Consider the following 1,341-nt stretch of genomic DNA (forward strand, 5'->3'; position numbering starts at 1 on the left):
ATATATATATATATATATATATATATATATATATAAATATATATATATATATATATATATATATATATATGTATGTATGTATGTATATATATATATATATATATATATATATATATATATATATATATATATATATATATATATATATATATATATATATATATATATATATATATATATATATATATATATATATATATATATATATATATATATATATATATGTCCCATGTTATAACTATTGTCTAGTTGATGTATTTAACAAAAAGAATATCAAATTAAATACAAAATTTAGTTTTCCATAAAAAAAAACAAAAAAACAATTGCATTTGCTATGTGAGAACATGTATGTTTTTATAAAAAAGGAGCATAATAAAATATAAAAATATTACCAAGAATGGCAGCCTTCAATGCTTCGCATTGTCTAAAAAAAACATCATTTTATTATCTTGATATTGACAATAAAATTTGCAAGGGCTTAAAATACTTACATAACATTGGAAAAAAGGTGATTTGAAGACGGAAAATTCAAAAAAATATATTTTAAATAGAATTCATATATAAGTAAGTTTATTTTTATGTACTAAAAATAATAATTATTACATACATATTAAAGTACATGTAAAATCTCAAATTAAAATTTTACTAATCACATGCACTTATAATTACCTTAATAACTGAGAACAACTTGAAGCAGTTGTGGAAGCGGAGACCATCTTGTATTTATTTTTCGCAGTAAACAAATTCGAGAATTTAATGACATAATAAGTTTCTCGAAATAAAAAAAAAAAAATGCGTCACTGAGATAGTGAGGAAATATTTCGGAAGAAAAATTAACTTTTTTCTTGAAACAGTAATTTTATATTTTATAAAAAAACTATTAAAATATTATATTAAATTGATAAAAAAACAATTTTTTAAAAATGTTGTCAGTTACAAGTTCATTATCAATTACGTGTCAAACCATTTTTCCAATAATTTTTTTTAGCTAAACTGCATAGTTGCAATGCTGTCACAATGAAATGCGCTTTGGTAACCTGGTGGTATTTTTATTTTAATGTAATTTACTTTTAAGTATGTATTAATTATAAATTACAAACATAAATTTTTTTTTAATTTAATTGCTGACAGCCGAAAAAAGGTGAAAAAAGTAATGTCCAGAAAACATAAATATGCTTAGATTTTATGAACCTTAAAAGTTAAAAATTCGCGCTATGCTAACGTTGCGCGAATTAATCTAGTGAAGCTCGTGTCTGAACATGTAGCTCGTGTCTGAATATATCAAAAAAGTTCTAAAAAGCCTTAAATGGGAGGTTGATTAAAAAACCGTTTTTTAGTGAT

At 21.0% G+C, this 1,341-nt stretch overlaps 1 protein-coding gene across 1 annotated transcript in view; it reads right to left on the reverse strand.

The window, feature by feature from the left end:
* LOC100203085 (nonsense-mediated mRNA decay factor SMG7) overlaps window positions 1–823 on the reverse strand; it is a 48,880-nt gene extending 48,057 nt beyond the window's left edge. Inside the window, exons 1-2 of the mRNA XM_065791820.1 lie at window positions 670–823; window positions 393–424 (exon numbers count right to left, since the gene is read on the reverse strand). Of these exons, the coding sequence (XP_065647892.1) occupies window positions 393–424; window positions 670–716 (79 nt within the window). The 5' untranslated portion in view covers window positions 717–823. The remainder of the gene's footprint in view (window positions 1–392; window positions 425–669) is intronic.
* Window positions 824–1,341: the final 518 nt, after the last annotated feature.

The sequence above is a fragment of the Hydra vulgaris genome, chromosome 02, assembly GCF_038396675.1.
Source record: "Hydra vulgaris chromosome 02, alternate assembly HydraT2T_AEP".
NCBI lineage: Eukaryota > Metazoa > Cnidaria > Hydrozoa > Anthoathecata > Hydridae > Hydra > Hydra vulgaris.